This window comes from Manacus candei, unplaced genomic scaffold (genome assembly GCF_025592945.1).
Source record: "Manacus candei isolate 608988 ecotype Guabito, Panama unplaced genomic scaffold, ASM2559294v1 h1tg000033l, whole genome shotgun sequence".
Taxonomy (NCBI): Eukaryota; Metazoa; Chordata; class Aves; order Passeriformes; family Pipridae; genus Manacus; species Manacus candei.
Window position 1 is genome coordinate 9,941,920 of NW_026138081.1, and position 22,860 is coordinate 9,964,779.

Here is a 22,860-nt window from a genome sequence, read left to right on the forward strand (position 1 = left end):
GAAGAGTCAGTGCCTATGTTGATCACCCGGAGTGGGAGGGAGCAGAAGCCAGCAGCTGACAGATTCTCACTCTCTCCCCATAGCTGAAATGGCCTCAGCTTGAGCAGATTCTCCTGTGGCACCAGAACAGCTTAAGGCTCTCTGTTGGGCCTAGAGATGTGATGGTCATTGCCTCTCCATACCTGTGCACACTGGCTAATCCTCTTTGGGCACTGCCTCCCCATCCTCCTAGAACTGTGGGGGGGGGACGGGCAGCTAGAAATCAGGCTTGGATCAGGAAATCCAGCACATCCTCGCCATTGCATTTCTGTCCCTTGGCTGCCCCCTCCCTGACCGCTCACTGGTAATACAGCTTTGGAAACATATCCCGTGCTATTTCTTGGCTTTGGAGCATAGTTAGAAGGAGAAGGAAGGAGGGTGTGAAAGGGAGGGGGAGATAACAGGAGAGAATAATGCAAAATGAGACTATGCTGTGAGCTTCGTATCCCATCTGGAAGCTGTTTTCCCCCAGTACACTGCACACCCACTCCCTCTGGGCTAGGATGGTAAGGGTCAAGTTTCCCAGTTGACTGGTCCTCTTTACTAAAGCCAGGCCCATCTGCGCAAAATCTGCCCGAGATGATCTCAATAGAGTTGCAGAGTCCTTCATTGTCACAAATGTCTTGACCAGCCTTCTGAGGAGTGGGTGCTGGCTGGAAGGCACTCTCAAAGAGTTAAGGTCTTAAAGAGGCTGTGAGAGGATGAGCCTGCTCTGCTCCTGTATGTCTGTCTATCCCACCTTCCTTCACATCTGAGTTTTGGGGACTCTTTCTTGGACCTTCCCTGGTCTGCTGAGATCATTGTTGCCATTGTGTCAGCAAAAGTCTCCCCAAAGCCTAGCATGGTTGTGTCATTTTGTGGCAGCACATGAAGGCCTTTAGCTGTGCTGGCCCCACTCTGGATGGGAAGGGAGCGCTGGTGGCCACCCAGCACCTTCTTTGGCATGTGACCTTCCAGCCAGGATAAAGCTGCTATCCATTTGGTCAGGTGATAAACCTACTTCTGTATATCGCTCAGAAGCTCATGCTCTGCCATGATCTGCACAGCTGTGAGACACCACACCCTGGGACATGCAGTTTCCTGAAGCCTTCTTTCTCACACATGCAAAGGAAGAGTATGGCTGAAGCCTCTGAGTTTTGCCAGATTAGTGCAGCTCCCAAAATGAGGCTCGGTGGGACAGAGTTTGCTTGTTCTGGGTTAGCAGGCTCAAACTGAGCTAATTAGCAGTGGCTTTGATGGCATCTATCCAAAATAAACTCTGGGCTGCTCTTCACTGTGCCCATCACAGTTGAATCTGGACAAGAGGACTCTTTCCTCTTACCATGTGGTTGCATGCACAGGTGTCTTATATTAATAAGAAATCTAAAATTAACAATACCTGTTGGATTCAGGAGAGAATGGAGCCAACCCAGAGACCCAGCAGTCTTCCTGGGATGTGGTGACAGCTTCCTGCTGGTCCTGTAGTTTCCATTGTGGATATAGCCAGCTACAAAGCCATGTCATTATATTTGTTTGCTTTACCCTTCCTGCTTATGCTTTCCTCTGCTTCTTGCCACCTTCTTTGAGTAAAATAGCAATCTTCAGCTCTGTGTCAGCTATAGGTGCTCTTGCTCCTTGAAGGTGTCGGATCCTTGGTGCCCCCTTTGATAATAACCATAGTTATTCCCAGTCTCATAGGCTATCATCCTTCTCTCCACCGTCTGTGTTTAGAGATGTTGGATTGGTATATGTATGACTGATGAGAACTGAAATGGGACTACTTTGGTGAGAAAGCTTTGCCAGTATTTAATTGTGATGGAGGATATGACCCAGGAGCCCAGAGAGGGTTAGGTGCCCCAACATTTCTGGATGCCCAGGGAAGCTGCAAGTTTCATTCTTTGCTTATCACCTATGTTTGCCCTGTCCTGTGCAGTAGGTCTCTGTCTCTTGGGAGAGAATGGTCTCTTGGGGACCTAACTCCCATGTCTCTTGGAGAACAGTGTTGCCTTCATCCTTGCTTCCAAGCAGTGAGGTCCTCCAACAAGCCCGGTTTTTTGTTTAGGAATATAGCCAGAAGCACATCTCTGCCTCTTCCCTCCAGGTAGGTTTGTCCTACAATGGAAAGATTGTTGACTGACCGAGAAAGATCTTTGTTCTGAGTGTGGGTGGGATGCCACTAAAAGATAATCTGTGGAGCTACTGCATAAATGCATTCTCGTCTCTCTTTACTCCCACCTTTGCCTTTGTTAATGCAGTCGTGAAAGAAATTTGAAGCACATGGCAGAGTTGCAGATAGCTCTCCCCACAGCTGTCCATCCAGCTCTGCTTCTCCTCCAGGGCTACACTGGTTCTAGTTTTGATGGTCACAACAGTATACAGGATTTGAATGCCTCTTGTTTTATCCTGGCTCTGCTATGCTGTGGTGTGCCAGCACTCTGAATCCCTTCACTTCTCTGTGGTTATATTCTCGCCCTTACCGTAAGGCTACCGTGTTCATATCCTGTATTTGCTTGTGTTGTTTAGAGAACACAAGACAAAGAACAGCTGTTACATGAACAGGCGCTCTCTGAGGTTAATACTCAGGACTCCAAAGTCTTTATCCCTCTATGCTGTAGGATAGGACAAAACCTGTTTTTCTAGTGGTTTTTAGATAACTGTCTAACCCAGTTTCATCTGCTGACTCAGGTCCCTCTGAAGAAGTTATGCTCTGCACGGATGGAAGGTGTTTTCCGTCACTTGATTTAAGTGCAGAAATGCTTCTAGGCAACTTGGAAATGGATGGGTAGATTTTACCAAGCTACCCCACCAACTCGCATCTGCTATGGAAACAAGTGGAGAAAACTTCAACCCAGACATCCAGGGAGGGCCTCAACACTGGGATTTAGCATGAGCATGCCTTTTCTGCCTTACTTTCACGTGCAGTGTCTGCCCTCCAGGGAAGCCTCGGATGGTGGTGTGTTGGGCTGTCACTCCAGGCAGTCAGAGGACAAGTGGGAAGGAAGCAAATGGAGAGAAACCTCGTGTCAGGCAGAATGCTCGTGGGAGGGACTCCACCCCCACTTCCAGCATGCTCTGTGAGCATCTGAGGTTTTAAATCGAGCAGGTGAGGGATGATGTTGGAGGGTAAAAGGCACTGACATGTTCAAGATTGCTGCAGCTCACCATCTCCCTCCCCCACTTGTTGGAAGCATGGGTCTGTTCAGCTAAAGCCTACTTCACTCCCCAGCCCTCTGACAGCCAGTGGAATGTTGACAGAGCTACTGTGCTCTGGTAAAACAAATACACGTTCCTGTAGGAGCAGGAACCTACAGGCTCCGGCATCCGGGGTCCTCTGGCCACCGCCTCCCTCAGTCCTAGCACTGATGAAAGAAAGGACTGCATGCACCCCATGCTTCTCTAGGAGCCAGGCTCCTTCCTGAGCTCAGCTCTCACACTGGAATTCACTGGCATTCATGTCTCCACTCTAGGATCTGTGTGCTCTCTCCCCCTCTCATCCATACCCTGTTGCTCTTGGTATTTCAATATACTGCTTTCAATGCTTTTCTGCCCACCCAGATGCTTTTCCAGGCAGGGGGTGGGGGGACAGACCCAGTCCGACTCTGCTGAGCTCTCTCCAGTTCATTTAAGTTACACAGTTCTGTCTGTGTAATACAGTCACTTGAATCTATCTGTCTTTTCTTTCCTCTCCCTGAGCCAGAAGCCTCAATCTGCCAACAAATGGGATAATTTTTCAGCTGGTGTTTGGCAGCCATCATTTTTCTCCCTGCCCAACCCATACTTTGTTGTAGCAAATGGAAAAGTTAGTGATTTGACTTCTGAAAAGGAGGATGTGCCTCAAAGGAAGCAGGTTCACTGTAGTATCAGGAGCCCAGCTCTGCAGCAGAACTGGCCAGATTTACTAACTGTTACTGGAATGATTAGTGGAATGATTGTTTGTTGTTAACAGCCCATCTGTAGTGTTTAAACTTCATCGGGGAGCCGAATTTCACAGGCATTATCTGGCTGGAGTACAACCTCATATGGTCCACAGAGGGGCTGTTAAATCCCAGAGGAAATTAAATACAACAGGGGGCCTTCCTGTTATGTTGATCCAACCGATCTTTTTTTCTCTGATAGAAATCAGCAGCTGGGTTGGTGTTCTCTGGGCCATAAGTGTGCCTGTTGCCGCTGGCAGAGAACATGAGAAAGTGTCTGTCACCAAGGACAGGCACTGAAGACCATGATTTTCTACCACACTTGCACTTTGTCATCACAGGAATTTCTTGCCTTGTGCTCTATTCAGTTTGTTGTCACAGCAAGATGGTGCTAGGAAGATGCAGATAGGTACTCACAGAGAGAGGGGGAGATGAGAGAATATAGAAGTTTCACGAGTGTTTGTGGCATAGATAAACAAGCAGTGATATACAGCACCATGTCCCTTTCTGTCTTAATTAAAGGTGTTTTTGTCAACCTGATGCAGGCAAGGAATAGGAACTGCTTTTTCCCATCCAAAAAGTGTTGTCACTAAGGTTTGGCTCTCAGTGCAGATGAAGGCTCTCAGATCCCCCTTGGAGTTGACACTAACGCTCTCTCTCCCTTCGTCTTTTCTCAGCATTTCTCAGAGAACCTGGATCAGTTCTCTGACAACATGGAGGATTTCTCCAATGACCTGTTCAGCAGTTTCTTCGATGACCCAGTACTGGCTGAGAAGAACCCACTGCTGGACATGGACCTGGATCCACCCACTCCAGGCATCCAGGCAGAGCACAGCTATTCCCTCAGTGGAGACTCTGCTCCCCAGAGCCCCCTTGTGCCTGTCAAGGCTGAAGATAATACTAATGGTGAGCATGAGATATGCACACGGCACAACTTTGGGCACATCTGTTAGCAGAGGCTCTGGCTGTCTTCCATGTGTAAGGACAAACTGGCTATTCCTTGGTCTTGCACGTGGCTAATCTGGGGAAGAATGTGATCTGCAGTTGTCAAATACAGCCTATGTTTTTTCCTTCCATTTGTGCCTTGACAGTCACATTGCTCCTTTGCCGGGCTTACTGTTATTTATGAGGATGATAATTGGCTGTGGTTCGGTGTGCTGCCAGCTTCTGACAAGCAATAGACAATGTCTTTTTAGGATCCTGCAAACTTGGGTGTGGATGCCCTAGATCCAGCTCCATTTTGGCATCAGGCAGCAGGGTTTTGGCTTGAACATAGGAAGCATGAGTGCTGGTACATGTGGAAGGCTAAGTGGCTTCTTTACTGGCAGATTTTTTAGCAGGAGACAGAGAGGGACAGTAATTTCAAGACTTATTTTTAAAACAATTCATTTCAGCATAATTTATGATGGCTGGATATTTTTAGAGCCGTCCTTGCAGAGAGTCCTGTAATTTGTGGGACTGTGTGGGTGTCCCATAAGCTGATGGACACCACGCTGCCTGAAAAAGCAGTGGCATAGGCTCAGTATACACAGAAGAAAGCCATTCCTTTGAGCAAGAGTGAGACCTGGGACAGAGGCTTCCCTCTCATGGCCAGCAATGATCCCAGCTCTCTGGTACAAATGTCAAGGCAGGAGAAGAGGAGGCCGGCCTCCACTGCCTCTTTGGTCCCCTCAAAGGACACAACTATCTGCCACGTTCCTTAGGGGCAACTCAGAAAGGTGCTGGGAGAGAGGCTTATGGCAGGCCAAGCAGCTCTGCCTTAGTATCAAAAAAGCTTTCCACTTACATTTCTTCTTCCTTAGCTTTAACTCCAGTACAGTCTTGGAGGGGGCAACTAAAAAAAAACCAAACCAGCACGAACAAATAAACACATCTTTATTTTACCCCTGAAAATGAATAGGAGGAGAAGAGACTTGGGAATGACAGTAGGAAAAAGGATGATTTTGTAGAAAGCTCTGAAAATTAAGACTGCCTACATGAAACTACCTCAGGGACTCCTCTCTGAGACACTTATTACCACTTCTGCTCCTCTCCTCTGTGTTTGGACATGCCCCTCCTTCAGCTGCTGTGTCTCAAAGGCAAGACCATGACTCTTGTGAATGGAGCGTGACACTGATACCCTTGGGCAGAGGCCAGCACAGAGTGTACAGCATTCAACTCAGGAGAGCTTGAGATGCACCTGGCACTTGCTCTCTTGAGAGTGTAGATCAGCTTTATACAGGAAGTAAGGCCTAGCATTAATATGGCAGGTACAGGAGTATCTGTGCACCCAATCCTGCAGCTCGATAATTCAGCTCATCTTTCCAGGGCTTTCTTGGCTCATAATTGGATGTGAGTCATATTCTAGTGAAGCCCTGAGTCAGATCCAGTATTTACAACACTGTGCAGTCCTTTTGGCATGGTTCCATGCGGTCTCAGTCCTTTTAGACATTCATTTAAAATTAATTGTCCAGGAATGGCTTTTCTTTGACATTAAGCAAGCTCTGCTTGGTCTGCAGAGCTCCTCAGGAATGCCCTCGCTCTGTCTAGGCTTGGAGCTGGCTGAGGCTTGCTATTAATCAGCTTTCTCCCAGCTTTTCTGCAGATCTCCAAAACTTTTCCAAATCCTGCCCCTTCCCACATGGTTCCCACAAACACAGGTCAGCTAGAGCAAGCCACTGGGTGCATTGTGACCCCGCTTATCAGCAGAGTCTGCTTTCCAGACGGTTTGTGCATACGGACTGGCTTCTTCAGTTGTCAGTACCAGCCCTCAGTTTTGCAGGGTGTGATTTGATGCCAGGAGCAGGGGGAACCAGGGTTGTGCAGAACAGCGGGTGGTGGACCAGCCTCAGGCTAGTGCCAGCCCTCCTGTTCAAGTCCTGCTTCCTCATTGCTCTTTGCCTCACCTCCTCAACCCAGAGCAGCTACAGATATCTCTCAGCTGTACTTCTTCCTAATATGTACAGAGTATCTAGAGTAGAGGGGGAGCTTCCTGGGATGCCTCATCCACCAGCATATAGTGAAATCTGCAGTGGTTACAGGCTGGCCAGGCCTCTGAAACATCCTCTCAGGCAGCAGAACACAGATGTGTCCGCACGAGATGCCTCCTCCTCAATCCCTTATTGACCCTCTGATGGCCTATGTGTTTCTGATTCTGTAACCCAATCACTCCCCAGATAAATCTTAGACGGTGGGAAAGTGAGCAGGGTCAGAATCTAGACAGGAAATGGGAGGACAGCACATACTTATTTGGGTGTCTGTTCCTTAGCCTGTCTGGACTGACAGCACTGGGGGCTGCTCTCTCACTGAGTCAAGTCTCGCTGGGGAGAGCTCTTGGTGGTCTGCTCTCCCTTGCTTCAGCAGCAGCTCCCACAGAGGGTGCCCCACACTTCTGAGAAAAAGAGGAATGCAGAGCTTTGCAACAGAAAGGGAAGATGAGGAAGATGAGGCTTCAAATCATAGTAAGGCAAAATGTTCCCATACTGGGCATAGTGAAACCATAGAAGAATTTAAATGGGGGAAGCTGTGGATGCTTCATTGCCTTTCAGAGCAGTAAGATTAAGTCAGACAACCATCTGTCAGGACTGACACAGATGTGGTTGAACTTGCCTAGAGCAGTGGGATAGACTGGAAGATCTCTCAAGGTCCTTTATCTCTGTGACAGGCAGAAGTCAGTCCACGTTTTCTGGACACAAACACTCATGGCTGTGTACCACCTTGCCTCCTTCCATCAGAAGGGTCTGTCTGCATACCAGAGGTATGCAGGGGGGGTTGTCTGCATACCAGGAGACTTTGCTACCAGCTGCAGGTTTGGTGTCCTTTGCAGGACAGAGAAAACACAGTCCACTCTGTGTCTGCTCAGAAGCCTCTCCATTGTTATGCCTGTGCAGTGCAGCCCTGCCTGAGACGCTGCCTGATGACATTGGCCCTGCTGCATTGTGGGAAGCTCTAGGAAGTGATCTAGCAGCACTGAGGGCAGCACTCACAGCTAATACACACACAGAGCAGCCACAGGAGCTGTGTCTGTGCTTGAAGATGTCCAGTCACAGAGGCAGCTGGAAGGAACGAGCATGTGCTAGAGATACTTGTCTAGGCAGAAAATAAGAGGTGCTAGACCAAAGACAGGAAGATAACATATTCCATTGGCAAGGACAGCACTGTGTTAACTGATATAATCCTTGCCCAGGCTTTAACACCACTCTGCCCAAGCAAAAGCCAGAGGCAGGATTCTGCCCTGGCGTCTCCAAGAGGCAACAGAGGCTGAGTTGTTAAGGTACCTTTAAGTTTAGATCAGATGGCAGCTCCACATGAACAGCTGTTTGCTTGTACTCTTTGTGCAGGCTTTTCTGGACCTGAGAAGGACCTTTTTCCCCCTCTCCTCTTGCCAGGACATCTTCTGCACTGCGGCCTGCACTGAAGAGCTGCTGTGTGCAGCAGATAGCTAGGCAACATCCCTGGGTCTGACTGAGAGTGCTGTATGCAGAGAGCAGTGCAAGAGGGGTCAGAGAGTGAGTTGGACTATGGCCTCATGTGGAGGCAACTGGGGCACTATCTGGTGACATGCTTAGCAATAGTTTGTCCTGTGTCAAGCCAAATGTGTTTCTGGTTGTCAGATAAAAAGGGAAAGGGCAGGCATGAGGATTAAGGAGGGTGCAGGCTGTAGGCCAGCCAGGAGTAGCTTTTTGGCAGGCTGAAGTGTTTGAAGAGCAAAGACCAAAACTTCAGAGCAGAGTCCAGGCAGCTTTCCTGCCTAGCACTCTTTTTTCCCATCTGAGCTGCAGTTTATCCGATGCTGCATGAATCCCAGTTCCTGTGATCTCTAATTCCAGTGACAAGCCAGGTTCACGTCTCAAATGTGCACAGGACAGAGCAGGCAGGGAGCAAGTTCTCTTCAGACACTTCATTTCCCTCACTGCTGCTTCTTGCCCCTGCTAGCAATGGCAGCACGGCACAGCTGCAGGCAGCAGTTCTGCTGAGCAGTGCAGGGTGAAGGAGAGAGTCTCAGAGGTGAGACTGAGGGGACCAGCTGTGGAAGCAGCCTCACAAGCAGGTGCCACATTGGGCTTCCTTCCACAGAAATGGACCTTCCTCCTTTCTGTCAGGCAAAAAAGCCCGTCATCCAGATGATGGCACAACATCATCTGGAGGCCAAAGCAGCACTGTCAGCCTTTTACTGTCATCATGCTTGCCCTCTCACCGGCTTTCTAGCACAGAGATGGTGCTATTCTTGGTAACACACCTGGCAGCTCTGTGATGCTGGCCATGCTGCCTCAGGAGCAACAGCCCAGCATCCTCCTCTCACTGAGCCTTAAATATAAATAAGCTCCAGAGGATGAGACATGGACATTACTGGGGGAAGAAACCCTGCAGCTGTCCTCCAGAGCTCGGGCTGCACAGTCAGAGCACAGCAGAGATACAATTCCTCTAGCTCTGTCCTGTCTGCTCCCCACACGCTGGGGGTTCACTCCCTTTTGCACTCCGTGTTGTGGGCCTGCACATGCTTGTGTGATTACAGTGCTAAACTTGGAAAGACAACCTCCTCAGTCAGGGGGAAGCTGTCTGCATGGCTTTTATTTTCCTTGCCCTGTTCTTGCTAGAGTTTGACTCTCACGTTGTGCATGTTTCAGAGCTGGAGAATGGAGTGTGGTCGCTGGGGCCCAAGCTCTGCTCCATCATGGTGAAACAGGAACAGAACCTGGCTCTAGACCTGCCTGAGTCCCAGCTAGCTGCCAGCTCCATACCAGTGCTGAACCTCAACCCTCTGCAGAGACTGCCAGTCCCCGAGGAGGTGAGCCCATCTAAGATCCATTGGGAACCTGGGCTCTCACACAGCGGCACCCTTGGTGATGCAGACTCAGCCATGTGACTGCAGGGTCCTGCAAGGTGATTTAGCTACTGGACAGAGAGGAGAAGGTGATACAAAGCCCAGATACTGCATTATTTGTCATTCTCCTCTTGAAATGGCAGTCAGAGAAGCAGCATTCCTGATGTTGGCTAGAACTGTTCTTGATTTCTGCAATGAAGCTAGAAGACAGCTTATCCTTCCAGAGAAAGTGGTGAAAGGAGGATTTTCTCCAACACAGGAGGCTTTGCAATCTTGGTTAAATATAAGCCCAGTTCCTTGGCACAAAAGCCAAAGGCTTTAAGCTTGCACGTGATGGAGATCTGTCCCCTCCAATCTGCCAGTATTTCTATAGCCACTCTTGGCTTATTTTCATTTTTCAGAAAACAGTGTGAAGTAGTGCGGTGCCAGTGACCCCACTCTTCCTGAGTATAGACCCCTCCTCTGCCGCTCTCTTTTGGACTTGTCACTTGGCCTCTCACTTTTCGTAACTGCTCACTAGAAGTGGAGGTTCCACTCCAGGTCCTGCTTGCTTTTTCCTATGAAGCAGCAGGAATTATCATTTCTATGAAACAAGGGGCCAACTCTTTTTGTCATATCCAGGTTTTTAAGAAATCTGTTTGTCTGAAGGAGGTACAGTTATGCCACTGGCATCTGGGTGTAAGTCAAGGGCTCAGTTTGGCTGGCCTTGAGTCCAGCTGTGTTCATGAGAAGGTCTGATCAGTCTCACACAGACCTTGCCTATCCTGAAGCAGCTCAGTAGATAACAGTAGAGCATCTCTGGGGTTCACTTCCTTTTTTCACTCATGCTGATCATCTTCCCATTTAAGCAACCATCCAAAACAAATGGTTTTTTCCAGCCAAAACTGTGCACAAACTTCCTCTATTATTTACACAGCTTGAACTTGCTGTGCCCTCAAAGCTCTGCTGTGTGCTTAGCAGCCATTCCATGGTCTTCTCTCAGCTGTGTTTACAGTCTGGAGGAGTTTGAAATGTGTCTGTTTAGTGTAAAAACTCCAACCTGTGGTGGGCAGGGGGCTGGCAAGCAAAGGAGCTGAAGGGCAGCATAACCCAGATGGGAGTAAATCTACTCTTTATTCAGCTCTCAGTTCCCTCCGATTGGAAACAGTTGACCAGTGGCCTTGGGGAAAATCATGAGCAGGACAGGGTGGTTGTTCTGTTTCTGTTCTGTATAACCTCTATATTCCCATTTATAATAAAGGCAGATCAAAGAGGGACTTTGCATGGTAACACATGGGTTGGTTTAAATTACACTGTCTGGGTCTATCAAAATAATTGCCAAGGATAAAAGTCATCTCCCTTTTGGAGGTACTCAGCTCAGTGCATTGCTTGGCAGCACGAGCATCTGCCTCTGCCTTTTCCTCTGCAAACATATTTGCACTCTGTGTGCCCAGCAACTGAGACTTCAGAGGCTTATGTTTGAACTCTTGGTTTCCTTTATGTGTGGTGAGAGGCTGCTTTGGAGCAGAGCTGTGAGGTGGGGCAAGACGGGCAGCAGGGGAGCAGTGACTGTGAACAGAACTGGTGGGAGCCTTTTGGGCAGGGGAGGTGAGGTGTTTGGCGGTGCCCAAAAGCTCTTTCTGCTTCTTTTCCACAGATTCCCATAGAAATTACTCCAGCACCTTTGATCAAAGCTGAACCCAAAGAGGTGAACCAGTTTCTAAATGTTCCTACAGGTAAGAAGATAGAATTTCCTGGTCAACTATATTACTCAGATATGGATGGTTATTACATTGGGAGAAAAGACAACACCTGAGGTCAGAGCCATGCATACAAGGTAGCGTTGGGGCACAGAATAATAGAGGAGTGAGCATTGCACTGTTCCAATGCAGATCGGTGTCTGGACCAGCAGCCACACACAGAAATTGTTCAGATAGGGACTCCCAGGCAAAGCAGGCTACTTCAGAGTTGGAAATATGCAAGAGTGCCTTTAAAATCCTCAGAGAGACCGTAGAGTTATCCAAAAATAACCATCTGAAAGTCAGGAAATTCAGGATCCAGTTTAATTTGAAAGAAACCCAAGCATCTGAAAATCTGCCGATGCACAAATGAAAGCACTATAGGAACTCCCACTACCGCAGAAAGACATTCCTTAGGCATATTCCCACTTCCATGAAGGCCCCCAGGGCTCTCCAGTACAAAGTGGGGACAGTTTTCAAGTGCTTGGAAATTACTGAGTGACCGGAGCCCCTTTGGATCAAGTGTGCTGTCAAGTGTGTGAGCCCAGCAGTGCTTTTGGAAGAGCTTTTCTCTCACAGAGCTTTCTGTACTTGTGAACATCATGGGCTTTGTATTTCATTTTGGTTGAACTGGAGTACCTTATTGTTTTGTAAATACCTTCAGTGTCTTGGCAAAGCCCCTACCAGCTCTCCTGCAGTTCCTAGTTTAGCACATTTGAGGTCAGTCTCACTTCTCTCTTGGGCAGTGCTCAGTCCATCCTGATTCTCAGACCCACCCCATCTTGGGAAACTCATCACCCTCTCCTTTCTTCTACCCTCTCCTATGCCTCTACCAACAGGCTGACATGAGAGCCATTGACTTGACCTCCTTATTTCTCAGTAGATGACCTGGTGCAGATGCCTCCAACTCCACCCAGCAGCCATGGCAGTGACAGCGATGGATCTCAGAGCCCTCGGTCCCTGCCTCCCTCCAGCCCAGCCCGGCCTGCTGCTCGCTCTTCTACTGCCATCTCCTCCTCACCTCTCCTCACAGCACCACACGTAAGGAGGCAGAAGGACATCACTTGGACACGGGGCTTCTTGGTGCTCAGAGGGATTTGGAGGCTTTCCAAGGCTCGCGTAGGGGATCCTGCTCTTGTTATGGTCTCCAAGCTGCAGTGCTCTGGCAAAGCCATGTGATGTCTTAGCACGGGGATGTGGGGACAGGATGGTGAGGAGTGAGGAGAGGCACAGTGAGTCTTGCATAATACCTACCATCAGCTACCTTGTTTTAGCAGGTACTGTCTTTCACCCCCAACCTTGGGAAGTGGCCTATGCACTAGAGGACTTTCTGAGGAGGTTAATGGGAGAGAAAGGAATTATTGAGAATTCCCGTAACCAGACCATTTTATCCATTGCCCAAAAGTTCTTTGGCAGGGTCCTGCAGTGGAATTGTGTAGCCAGCCTCACCATGAAAGAGCAGATCCCCTCCCAAGTAAAAGAGGAAAAGAGCTGCTGAGCTGTGCCCCCGTGATCAGGTTGAGAGCAGAAAAAAGCACTGTCCTGCACCTATTTAGTATCAGTGGGAAGCAGTGTATTCCATTCTGATGTATACAGCCTCTGGATGCTCTGCAAGGCTTTAAAGAGGATCACTGGGATAGAACTCCTTGCTGGCACTGATGGATGCTCTGTGTGTGTTTCAGAAGTTACAAGGAACCTCTGGCCCGCTGCTCTTGACTGAAGAGGAGAAGCGCACCTTGATTGCTGAGGGTTACCCCATTCCTACCAAGCTGCCCCTCACCAAAGCAGAGGAGAAAGCACTGAAGAGAGTCAGGAGGAAAATCAAGAACAAGGTGACTGCAAAAAATGTAATCATACAGTTCCCATGATCCCAGAGCATCCTCAGCTGACCAGTGCTATAGTTACCCTCACCTCCTCAGCTGCACTGCAGCTCAGAAAAGGTGGGATCCTGCCTTTGGTACATTAGCACGAGCCTCCCAACCCACAAAAATGGTGCCAGGGGTCATCTCTGCATGCTTGCTCTGCATACAGCCATATCCGGGAAGTATGGCTTCCAGCCCAGCTCCTGGGAATGTGTGGCCTTCATAGGGCCCACAGGCCAAGGCATCACAGATCAGACTAACTGGCCTGGTCAGTCCCCTTGCTGGTGGAGGCAGGGAAACCCAGAGCCATTGCATGATGCAGGACGGGTGATGCACAGAGCTCATGAGCCAGGCAGAGGCTGTGAGACTTTATACTGTATAGGAAAGCATCCTGTGGGAGAAATGGTGAGAGCCTGAATTAATCACCAGGTGACTCATAAGTGATCTGGGGCAGAATCAGCCCAGATGGCCACAGCACATACCCATGTGAGTCAGAGGAGTTCAAAGCACCCCTAAAGATGCTTTCAGCAGTGAGGGACATACTGCAACAAATGGTTGTGGCCTACAGGCCAAGAAAGGCTGCATACCTACAGCATCCATCCCTCCCAGTTTTGGCCTGGAGACCAGTAGGAATGACAGACTGGAAGGCGACTTCCCCATTTAGAGTACTGTGTGTGCAGGGAACAGACAAGATGCATGAGCCACAAAATGTCCAGACATTTATGATGTTGATTCCTCTCTGATGGCTTGCCTCCCTCCCAGATCTCTGCTCAGGAGAGTCGCAGGAAGAAGAAAGAGTATGTGGAGTGTCTAGAGAAAAAGTAAGTTTCTTCTTCTCAGTCTTATCTTTAAAAAAAAAGAATCCTGTCCATGCACAGTCTTCCTTTCTAGTGTTTTGTGAATTGCTAAGAAAGTATGATTTCTTGCAAGGCTGGCTGCACAGGAGTTTGGTTTGGGATCCTGCCCCTATTCCCCTCCTTCCTAGAAGCCTTCTTGTGGGATAAAGATTGCTCAAGAAATTTTATGTTTCCAACTGCTTAGTTTGGCTGGTCCCCTGCAAAACACAGGCCATTTTGGCTGCCAACAAGGTGGGATTTTGGGTAAGAGTCCTATTTCCCCACTAGAAGTTGTTTCTGTTTTTTTTGTCCCACAAGCAGTGGGCTCTCTGAGAGTGCTATCCATGGCTTTTCCCCCTCTCTTCCCATGAAGGCGGACACACAAGCACTTGATAGCAAGAAAAGCCTTGCACTACAGTTATTCCCCACACTTCCTCCCCTTCCACTCTCTGCATTAGCTTTGGTTTTCTCCTTGCAACCCTGAGGTCCTGCATGAATAGCAGGCATAAGCTTATGGTGACATCACATAACACTGACAGGGTAGAAAATAACTTCTGTACTAGCAACCCCAATGGGCATTCCCATAATGGGCAAAGAAGAATGCTAGGATCCAGGAGCAAATTCATGTTTCTGCATAAATACTATCTTCTTCTCAGTTCCTAACACCATCTGAGATCAGCAAATGGAAAAAAACAACCCCCAAAACCAACCTTAATTAACCCTTCTTCCTGATGCTACCTGTTTATCTTCTCTAGTTGCATAGAAATGCTGAATTAAAACAGATGACTTGAGGCACCTTCAGGTTCTCACGGAGCATCTCGGTGTGCAGGTGTGTGTCCAGGCATCAGAGCACATAATCTCCAGCTAGTGTCCCACACTGACACCCAGATCCTTCAACCAGATCCTTCAAGCTGGAGCTGAGGAGTTGGCTGGCCTTGCTTAAGGGACAGGTCCAGGGCGTTTGGTGCTGGGGCCTGTTTCCCAGCTGTGGCTGTGCGTGGTGCCTGTATGTACTCAGCAGTTTGTTACACTGGAGCATTGCTATGACAGATGGCTTTCAAACAATGCCAGGTTTAAATGTGAACCAAAAGCAGCTTTCAGTGATTTTTTTTAATGGAACATGTCTTTGGTCAGTTTGGCTTTCTGTAAAAGCTGGTTAGTCAGAACCTGTAATTGGGCTCTTCACCATTCAGTTTGACACTTTTGCTGCAAGCCCAATTTTTGCACGGAACGCCTAGTTCAGAGGCTGTCCTGGAAGCCTCCGTCAGGATCAGGCTGTGTCCCTGGCCTGCCTTCCTCCGGGCGTGGAGGCATTCCCCTTCCCTTGTCCCAGCTGCAGCCCAACCACTGCAGTTGGGAAGCCGTAGGAGAGAGCCTGCAGGTTCTCTGCTGCCCTCAAGTGTCTGCAGTCGTAACTGGCCCAGCGTTTGCACGGAGCAGCCTGGATTTCACAGCCAGGGTGCACAGCCAGGGCAGGTTCTCAGTCTGAGTGGGAGAGGTTTTACTTTGTCCTCCTCCTCCTCATTTTTCATGCTCCTTAGGGGGGTTTGGAAGTGATGGAAATGTCTGCGTAACTTTGGGTCTATCCTGACTTGATCTGCCTGTAACCAAATGTTACTGTCTCTCCCAAACCTCGGGAAACCCTGAACTGTCACACTTAACTGTTCACCTGCAGTCTCATCCCTGCTCTATCAGGGCTGGCAGCAACATTGGGCCAGTAACATTTGACTCCAGGACCATATCTGCAGGTGATGGATGAGGCTACTGAGCCTCCACACCCCAAGAGAGGCAAGCACTACATTCTTTATCTGTCTGGCCTTTGTAACTAACTGGCTTATGGGTTTTATTCCCATAGGGTTGAGACATACACAACAGAAAACAATGAACTCTGGAAAAAAGTGGAGACCTTAGAAAATGCAAACAGGTAAGAGGGGCTAGACCTGACCCTCCGTGGGTAGGGCAGGGTGAGCGGGAAGGGAAGTCAGGGAGTGCTGGGGCAGAGGGCTGAGAAGAGAAAGGCAGGCTGTCCCAGCTCCTGGTGGATGGGTGCTGCTCAGCAAGGCACTGGTTTTCAGCCTGTGACAGCAATGAGGCAGCTGGGTTTGGTTAGCAAGCCTGGAGTGTTTGTGTTGGGATGACCAGGCCACACCACAGCAAGGGGAGGGAGGGAAGGCGTTTCCCATATCCCTTATATTTTCCGCCTTCTCCTTGCAGCCCTTTGGGCTCATGCTGCCTTCCACATTGCCCTCCAGGTCTCTGGCTGTCTCCAGGACAGATGTATCAAGGGAGGCCTCTCACACCAGCCTCTCAGACCCATTGTTTCTGCTTTTGGGCTCTTTGGAGGAATACAAGGCCCTGGACATATTGTGGCTGTTTCAGGTTTCTCTTGAGAAAGCTGAACAGACTTGGTGAATACAGGGAAAGGCTCTTCCTCTAATAAAGATAGCTCCAACCAAATCTAGGGTAATTCCTTGTGCATATGGTGTTCCAGCCATTTCTTAGCCTCTTCTGGGCAAAACAAGCCCAGAGAATCTCCCTCACTGCTGCTGCTGCTGCTGCTGCTCCCCTGAAAGGAGCAAGCTGCTCCCACAGCCCCAAAGGTCCCTCACCCAAAGCTCTGGTGAGCACCTGTGCTTCAAATATGCAGAGCTGGCCAACTGATCACCAGGGGAATTTGCTTCCTTGGAAGCATATATGAAGACTTCCACCCCTGCAGTGGGGATGGGCAGCAGGAGCTGGAGAAGGGCCCAAATCTGCTCGCCCTTACTGGGTGCAGCAGGTGTGAGCAAGGGCAGGGTCAAGTGCAGGGCTGGTGAAGGGGATGCTCATTTTTGTAGCCCCATTTATATCAGCTCGAATTGAAGAGGAGAACCACAGCCAGAGAGTCAGTTCCTCACCCACTCCTCTGCTGCCATTACAGCTCATGGAGAACTCCTAGAGGCTCATGGAGAACTCCTAGAGGCTCTACCACATTCCTTCCTCCCATCCATGACATGAGTGCTGTGGCATTGGCTTCCAGGCCAGCCACTGGTGCCAGGACTGGGGGCTGTCAGGTGTGGTCTGGCAAAGGTGTGCAAGAGCCAGAGGTCTCCCATCTGCCAGAGATACAGCTGCCCAGCTGCTCTCATGCATGAGGCACAGCTTGCCCCCTGGCCTCTCTGGGAGTGTGGGCAGCCCTGCTGCTGAAAAAGCATTAGCCCCACCCTGAAAAATCAGGAGATTGGCCTAAAAACCGGGAGATTTTTTTTTTCAAAATACACATTGTGTTCTTTCGAATTGGATTTGGTTTTTGAGCACTGCCAGTGGGACACTGTGTGCTTCTCTCCACGTGTACAAGTAGCTGAAGAGGATTTGGAAAGAGATAAAGCCAGGATTCTCCTGCAATCACCTGGCCCTAGGACCTGGCATTTCATAAAAGTTCAAACATACTTGTGTAAAACAATCAGTGCTCCCCCAGGGAAACTCAGCAGTAGTCTGCATTTCAGTAATTTGCAGCTGTTGGGAACTGTGTGCTTTGTAGTCTCCCTCATTCCAGATTCCTTCACCAGCTCAATGAAGGGTTCAGTACCTCTTGGTAACACTTACCACTGTTTTGTGTTTATGTGTGTGGATGCCCATGAACAGTTAAATGGGGCAGAGAGACCTTAGCACATGTTCCAACCAGGGCAGCCAGAGAATGATTAATTGCTGAACTCAAGACTTGGCTTTGCCCATATTCCTCTGCAGAGTTTGCCAAGACTGAATAAATTGGAGAGGATCACAACTGTTTCTTATTTCTCTCTCTACCCCATGCTTTGGAGCTTCAGAGTGTGTCAGTAAGTGAAGTGGGAGCGGACAAGTCTGTGCTAAAGGCCTGAGCTGTCTACAAAGCTCAGTCACCATCCCAGAACTTGGTTTTCATGGTACCCTGGCTCTCCACTGCTCTGGGAGTTGACAAGTTGGGCTTTGAGGCAGTCAGGAGTCCTAAATGAATGAGACATTCACAGCAGTGGGTAGGTGCAGTGAAGGTGGTGGTGGATCTGCTGGTGAGATCTTTTTCTGTCTCTCACTTCCCAAGTCTGTTTGTTCAGAGAACTTGGGCAAGAAACAGCAAAGGGGAGATACTTGTTTTCAGAAGGAGGAAAAATCAAGATAAAATATGAAGAGAGTAGTGATAGTCTTGCCTCGCTTACTGGCCGCTGCCTCTTATCAAGTTTTGATATGCGTTGTTTCCTATCACAGGACTCTGCTCCAGCAGTTACAGAAGCTGCAGGCTCTGGTAGCTGGGAAAGTCTCCAGACCTTATAAAATGGCTTCCACGCAGACCGGGACCTGTCTAATGGTATAAGCTTCATTTCCATAGTCCTTACTGGCCATGCTTGTCCAGACAGCTTTGTAGATTGCCTCTGCCCTCTTCCATGCTGCCCTGCTGTGTTGCCAGTTACATCTGCTCTCTCCTTTTGTATTATAGTCACCAGAGCTGGGCCCTGGGTCATACATACATTGGTATTGTCAGTTGTTTATGCAGAAACATTAGAATAATTCCTGCATTTTCACTGTCTTGTTCTTTGGGCAAAATGGCACTTTGTTTGCCTTTCATTAGCTATCAACCATTCAGAAAAAATCTTCAATGAGCTTCCATCGTAGTGGGTAGAGTTTTCTTTTGCTGAGTTGGTAATGCTTAATGTTTAAGTCAGCAAGGTGGACAAACAGTCCAAGTATTCATCCCAGTGGGCATTACCTTGTGTTTATTAGCGAGAAATGGCATGTTCTTGCTATGCTTGCACATCAGGCTTTGTTAAATCCAGCTGGAATTCTCTTTGTTTGTCCTTTTGACTAACCAAAATTAATCAGGGTTGTCTGTTATTTTGGTAATCCCTGTTTACCTCTCATTTCTCCTAGTGGAGGATCATGGTTAAATAATATTGGCTTCACTGAGTTGTTTTAGGACATGCCACTGTGTAGCCATAGAGTCAATTGCTTATTCTTCATCTCAATTTTGGCTGGGGGAAAGTTTCTGATCCATGGTAAAAATATAACCTTCACCCTTGTGATGTCTTTGCAGGATTGTCGTAGTAGCTGGTCATGACAAATTTGTCAGAGTTAGTTATCTTTATCTGGTAATCACTTTTGTACTGCTAACAGTCACGAAAAGCAGACAGATGGTGAGAAGCTTGCCCCATTTTCTCAGTATCCTCAGTGTCCTGAGGGTTTGTTTCTTGCTCTTGGTTCAGTTTCCATAGTTCCAGAGCCCCTGCTCTATAATTTCCAGCACTTTCAAAATCTGCTCAAGCTTTTGGTACTCTTTGCTGCCCCCATGTCAGACCAGATTTTAATGACTGTCTTTTCTTTTTGCTGCTCTATGTCTTCATTCTCGAGTTCTTTCCAGATTTTCAGGTGTGACCTACCTGAGCCCAGTGGCTTATTGCTCCTTAATGCAGCATCTCATCAGAATATCCCTGGCTGCAGCAAATCTTCAATGCTACTACCTGGAATAAGCAAGTCCAGAAGAGGTGCCAGATATCCCCTGTGCTACAGACTGATAAAATACCTAATTTAGCGTCCCAACAATGTCTTATCTCTCCTTGCTGCTCCCTTCATTCCAGGCATCCCAGCCCACACACCAGCTCTCTCAGGCTTCCTAGCTTCCAAGCATTTCAAGAATTTGTAATTTGCTTTTCTATCTTTGGCCAGTTCCTCTCTTAAGCCTCCTAGTTCCCATTTTCCATTTTCAAATACAGCACTTTTTATCACAAAAGATATGTAGAATCATCATGCCTTGCAGCATAGGAGTGGAGCAGACTTCTTTAGCTCTGTGTCATTCCTGCTGGATATTTGTACAGCCAGTTCTTGAAGGCCTCCAGTGGTGAGCAGTACTCAGCCTCCCAGGGCAAACCATTTCAGTACTATGTTATCTTTTCCAGATAAAGCTTTCTTGCTATTTCATCTCAATCTCCCTTGCAACAGCTTAAGCCTATTAGAACTTCTGCCCAAGCAAGATCTGTTTACTCCCCCTTTGTGCATCTGCATTTTACATATTGGAAAACTCTTGTTTTCAAGCAACTCCCTTCAGTCTGCTCTGCTAAATCACTATGATTTCTTCAGTCTTCCCTTGTAGGCTGAATTACTGAATCACTGCTTGTTCCCAGAGCTCTATTCCAGACTTTCTTCAGTGGCCCTGCATCTTTTTGGAAGTATGGGGCCCAAAGCTGGACACAGTGTTCCACCTGAAGACCAGTACAGATCCAGCCAGAAAGCCTATTCATTCTGCTTGGGCTGCGATTTGCCTTTTGCAAAGTGACACCGATTTGGGCCTGTCTTGTGCTCCATTTTAACTCCCAGATCTTCTTCTCTAGAACAGTTGAAACATGTAGTCACTGATGTGTTTCCTCTGTTAATCAGTCCTGCCACCTTGGAGGTTTCAGCAGGTCTCCACATTTGTCTGTATAGATCTTCCCACTGTTCTCTTGGACCACTTCTTCCCATGATCAAGATCATTCTGAATTTGACCAAAAGCCAGTCTGCTTGTAGTCTCTCCCATCTGCAGATTTCATACAGTCCATCATTCAAGTAAAGTTTAAAAATGCTGAATCTTGCCAGATCCATAACAGATCTCTCTGCTACTCCATCTGCTACTTCCTCACAGTTTGACAGTGAACCATTTGATAAATACACTCTCAGTATGTCTTTTTTTGATTAGTTTTTCCTCCACTTTTCCAACTGGTTTTGAAGTAGTTTTTCTCTAGCTTGATTTCCCTCACTTTTAAGAGGTTGAGTAATGAGATGGTCAAAAGCTGTGAGATGAATTGTACTCAGAGTCAAAACACAAGTTATTGTTATGAAGTGTTGTAGAGTTTGAACTAGAACTGAATCAGAGCATCAGAGTTAACCTGAAACAAAACAGAGCAAAAACAATGCTGTTTTGCAAAGCCCCAGTTGAAAGCCATGTTAAAGCAAGATGTTAAGTATACTGCTCTTTCCCAGCCCAAAAACCTGTTTTGTTTTAGGAGGGAAGAACAGACTTCACAGGGCTGGCTCCCTTTTCTGCAAGTTGTGTGTTTGGCTGTGATAATTCCAAGCAACATTTATTCATAATTTATTTTTCCTCTGTTTTTGTGGAATAAGGATTCTAAATGCCTTGTGTGCCTGATATGATGTACTTAGACAGCATCTGTGCTGTCCATGTTTAATGTCCTTCCTTAAAACCAGCCATGAAGAGTCTGGACAATTAAAATCCCTCTTTACATAGCACAGTATCCTCATGTTATTATTCTATCTTCCATATCTCCTGGAATCCACTGGTGGTCAAAATTACCTTGATGTACCAGCTTCTGTGCATTAATTAGGCACAGCTATTCTGAAATAGGTGAACTTCTGAAAAGCAGTCAAGCAATTGCTGGCTGTGCCCACAGGTGTCCCCCCAGGTCAAACTTAGCTAGTTTATGTGTAGGTAGTAGAAATCACCAACAGATGCATTGCCTCTTTGGCTGCTAAGTCTGAGTACTGAGCTGGCGGCATGGGTGTTCAGGTAACAAGCATTTGGCTCTGTACCATTTCCCCTGTGTCCCTTCTTGCTCTTTACTGACAGTTCCCTAAGCTCTATAGAGGCTCTTAAAATCAGCACTGGCATCTCACTCTGAAGCTTTGCAGTTACAACAGAATTTCCAGACAGGTCCAGACCTACCTGAGGGGCATTTCCAGGGAGATTTCATATGCCTTTCTCCTGTTGAGCTAGTAGCTCTGACTGGTGTGCCTGACAGCAGAGGGTCTTGCACACGTGGTCCTGCATACCTACATGTCAAGCATAAATTTAACCCTTTCATTGGACTCAGCATCTTTACTATCAGGTATTAGGCAACTGTAATTCTGCTGTCATTTCTGTCCTCGCATGGATAGTAGCTTCACCTTGCTATGTCCTGTGGTACCTCACAGATTTCTCCCAGTGAGCTTGTTTTTTTACAGCCCACAATAGCTCCTGCTGAGCCAACGGTCAGGTTCCCTTTGGTCAAGGCAGAGTTCGTCCCTTCTGTTGAGTCTCATTCTTTCTCAGCTTGTTTCTCAGCTATGCCTTCCACTATCTCTTCTCAACTGGATGGACAAGTTCTCACTATTGAACCAGAAACACTCCAAATAAAGCAACAAGAGGAAGTTTCTGATTTCCCTTCTTAGATTTGAGGCAGAGATTAGAACAGCAAGTCCCTTCCCATCCTGGGGGACCACAGGTACCCAACTGTCAGCCTGATCAGATCTTCTTACACAGCCTCATGTTTGTGTGCTGTGGAGGGGAATGGTTCTTCATGGCATTTCTTCAGCGGCACTGACTCTGTGCTGATCTCCTCTCTAGGTGCTGGCACTCTGCTTCGTTCTGATCCTGGGATCCCTGATGCCCTGTCTCCCTGAGTTCTCCTCAGCATCACAGACAGTGAAAGCAACACCAGCACCAGACATTTACACAACTAGTAAGAGTGAGTCTAATGTGGTTCCTCCATTTGAACTTGTCAAACCATTTCTGGCTCTGCTCTCAACAGTCCCTGCTCAGGCATAGCATCCTCCCCTCTGTGCCTATCCCATGTGCTGGGGCTGTGGTGAGGGAAGATTCCTAATCTGCCAGTGGTAAAAACTCTGTTGGGGCCTGTTGTCATTCCATGCTAACTGCTGTCCTAAAACATGGCAAGTGTCAAAGGAAGGAATATGAGGGAAGAGTCTCAGGGCAGACTGGTTGTCTTCTGA

At 48.0% G+C, this 22,860-nt stretch overlaps 1 protein-coding gene across 11 annotated transcripts in view; it reads left to right on the forward strand.

Moving 5' to 3' along the window:
* The window catches only part of CREB3L1 (cAMP responsive element binding protein 3 like 1), a 45,937-nt gene that overhangs the window by 18,875 nt on the left and 4,202 nt on the right, over positions 1 to 22,860 (forward strand). For 4 of the 11 annotated variants that reach the window (XM_051791668.1, XM_051791671.1, XM_051791673.1 and 1 more), the window contains exons 2-10: positions 4,610 to 4,838; positions 9,539 to 9,699; positions 11,372 to 11,450; positions 12,334 to 12,494; positions 13,136 to 13,285; positions 14,078 to 14,136; positions 16,007 to 16,075; positions 18,373 to 18,472; positions 22,475 to 22,595. In XM_051791668.1, the coding sequence (XP_051647628.1) occupies positions 4,610 to 4,838; positions 9,539 to 9,699; positions 11,372 to 11,450; positions 12,334 to 12,494; positions 13,136 to 13,285; positions 14,078 to 14,136; positions 16,007 to 16,075; positions 18,373 to 18,472; positions 22,475 to 22,595 (1,129 nt within the window). Of the gene's footprint in view, positions 1 to 355; positions 3,122 to 4,260; positions 4,839 to 9,538; positions 9,700 to 11,371; positions 11,451 to 12,333; positions 12,495 to 13,135; positions 13,286 to 14,077; positions 14,137 to 16,006; positions 16,076 to 18,372; positions 18,473 to 22,474; positions 22,596 to 22,860 lie in introns of those variants that run through there. The other 7 variants (XM_051791677.1, XM_051791678.1, XM_051791672.1 and 4 more) reach the window with 6 other exon arrangements.